Here is a 2,500-nt window from a genome sequence, read left to right on the forward strand (position 1 = left end):
AAATAAACTATTTTGTATATACAGATATAAAATGGTCCTTCATTTGTATCCCCTTTTTTGGTTTAGTTTTGTCAGAGATGGGTATTCACTTGCCATTTAAATATTGTAGGTGCGTGAATTCAGCTAAATAATCCAGTATAGTCCAGTAGCCCATAATAGTACTGGGTTTTCGGTAAGACTGGCAATGTCAGAAGTTGTTGACTTGAGCCTTGTACAGCTCAGCATATTAATATGGCTTTACTTCTTATACTTTGTTTTTATACTTTTCTGCTGGATGGTTAAGACCAAAGTAAAGCAGGATGCAAAGTTGTAGCTTTTGGGTCTGATAAGGTCAGTGAAATTGTACTGTATGATTTAACCAGTTCCTTATTTGTACCCATTCTGCTCTGGGTGTCCTTGTACTTGGGTGCCCTGAGCCAGAGAGAACTCACATTTTTGAGGCTCGAGACATCAGTTCCCTCGACCCCCACTGCCAACCCTGACAGCTGCACCTATCCTGTCCGCTGCAGGTGGAGCATGACGCCTCCCATGGTGAATGCTTACTACTCACCCACCAAGAATGAGATTGTGTTTCCGGCCGGGATCCTGCAGGCGCCGTTCTACACCCGCTCCTCGCCCAAGTAGGTGTCTCTGGCAATGTGGCCCAGCTCCTTCTCTCCCCAGCCCTGTGCCCCTAGCCGGCCACTCAGCCAGCCAATCTCACTAAGCCATCTGGGCCTGGTGGCCCAGGTGGCCTGGCATTGAGAGAGGGGTGAAGGAAAGAGCTCCTGCCTCCTTCCCTCCCACTAGGGTCTCCTGGCTCAGAGCCAGGTAGGGACAGGTGGCCCAGGTTGGGGAGTCCAGGGGCCTAGGTGGGGGAAACTTGTTTTAACAGTCAGAGTGGGGAATTTGGGAGAGGCAAGTGTACTATCATAGAAATGAAATCTGCACAGTCCTGGGTATGAATCACAGCTCAGCTATTGGTGACTGTGTGGCACTTGGGCCAAGTAATGGCCATCCTTGGCCTCATTTGCTCTGCCATTATGGCACCCAACTCTGCTGAGACAGCTGAAGGGGAGCCTTGTGAGTGACCCCCTGCTTGCAGCAGCACAGGGCCACATCCCATAGAGCCCTGCAGGACTCCGCTGTGGCCCAGGCCAGGAAGCAAAGGTCACAGGTGGGGCAAGAACCAACAGCCCTCTTGAGGCATCACCCTCACTTTTATGCCCTCACCACACCCAGGGCCTTGAACTTCGGTGGCATCGGTGTTGTCGTGGGCCACGAGCTGACGCATGCTTTTGATGACCAAGGTACGGGTTCCATGTGGTCCCCTTCATCAGCTTCCTAGTCCCCTGCTGAGGTGGTGCCCACCTTGCAGTCCTAGAGTGTGGGCTCCTCAAGCCCTGTCCCAGACCTCACCATTCCACCTTGCCCTGCCATAGCTGCCCAGGCCTCTGAGCCCGATGAGCTGGGGTGAGGTGGCGGTGCAGACTGGGTCCCAGCGCACCTCTCACTGCTCCATGCAGGCCGGGAATATGACAAGGACGGCAACCTCCGGCCCTGGTGGAAGAACTCCTCAGTGGAGGCCTTCAAGCAGCAGACGGAGTGCATGGTGGAGCAGTACAGCAACTATAGCGTGAACGGGGAGCCCGTGAACGGCCGCCACACGCTCGGGGAGAACATTGCTGACAATGGGGGCCTCAAGGCAGCCTATCGGGTATGTGTGCCCCCTGCACTGCCCAGCCAGGTCCCACAGTGGTGGCCCAGTGTAGACACCCCGGCAAGCCACAGAGACTCTGCATGCCTCAGTTTCCACATCTGAGCAGAGTAGGGGGCAGTGGTGGTGAGGTCCTACAAAGACTGCCTGACTAAGCGGAGAAGGGCTGAGCTGGGCGGGCAGTAGGTTCTTACAGTCTTCTCTGCAGGGACACTGATGTGAAGCCAGTTCTGACTTCAAGTCCTCCTGAGCACCTGTTTGCTACTGTGCATCCTTGATACCTGTGTCTTTGGGTCTTCGGGACTGAATGAAATGGACACAGGCCTGGCTCACAGAGGCACACAAAGATGCCCACTGAGGTGGAGCGAGAGGAAACATCTGTCAGAGCAGCACCAAGTTCCCCCTGTGACAGAAAGAGCAGAAATATGTGTTGGGCATGGTGGTGAACACTTGTGATCCCAGCCCCCCAGAGGCTGAAGCAGGGGGATTAACTCAGATTGGAGGCCAGCCTTGGCTATGTAGTGAGTTCAGGGCCAGCCCTGTCTCAAAAAGGGGGTAGCAGGGGCTTAGCTTCATGGCACAGTGCCTGCCTGGCAAGGGTGAGGTCCTGAATTTGATTCCAGGTAACTCCTCTGCAAAAAAAAAGAAAAAGAAAAAGAAAAAGAAATGCTCACAGGTGCTGTGCACTGAGCCTTGCTGCTCCTCCTTTCCTGCAATTTTACGCCTGGAGATTTAAACCTCCGTCTGCAGTTGGAGGAGCTGAACCCAGCATCATTGTGCAGCTGGCTGAAGGTCCATCAGCCA

The 2,500-nt window shown here is 53.8% G+C and overlaps 1 protein-coding gene across 2 annotated transcripts in view; it reads left to right on the forward strand.

Moving 5' to 3' along the window:
* Nucleotides 1-2,500, forward strand: part of Ece1 (endothelin converting enzyme 1) — a 102,007-nt gene that overhangs the window by 94,133 nt on the left and 5,374 nt on the right. For both annotated transcript variants that reach the window (XM_023722455.1, XM_004637637.2), the window contains exons 15-17: nt 510-620; nt 1,222-1,289; nt 1,506-1,696. In XM_023722455.1, coding sequence (XP_023578223.1) covers nt 510-620; nt 1,222-1,289; nt 1,506-1,696 — 370 coding nt within the window. The remainder of the gene's footprint in view (nt 1-509; nt 621-1,221; nt 1,290-1,505; nt 1,697-2,500) is intronic.

The sequence above is a fragment of the Octodon degus genome, unplaced genomic scaffold (assembly GCF_000260255.1).
Source record: "Octodon degus isolate 3935 unplaced genomic scaffold, OctDeg1.0 scaffold00092, whole genome shotgun sequence".
In the NCBI taxonomy this organism is placed as follows: Eukaryota; Metazoa; Chordata; class Mammalia; order Rodentia; family Octodontidae; genus Octodon; species Octodon degus.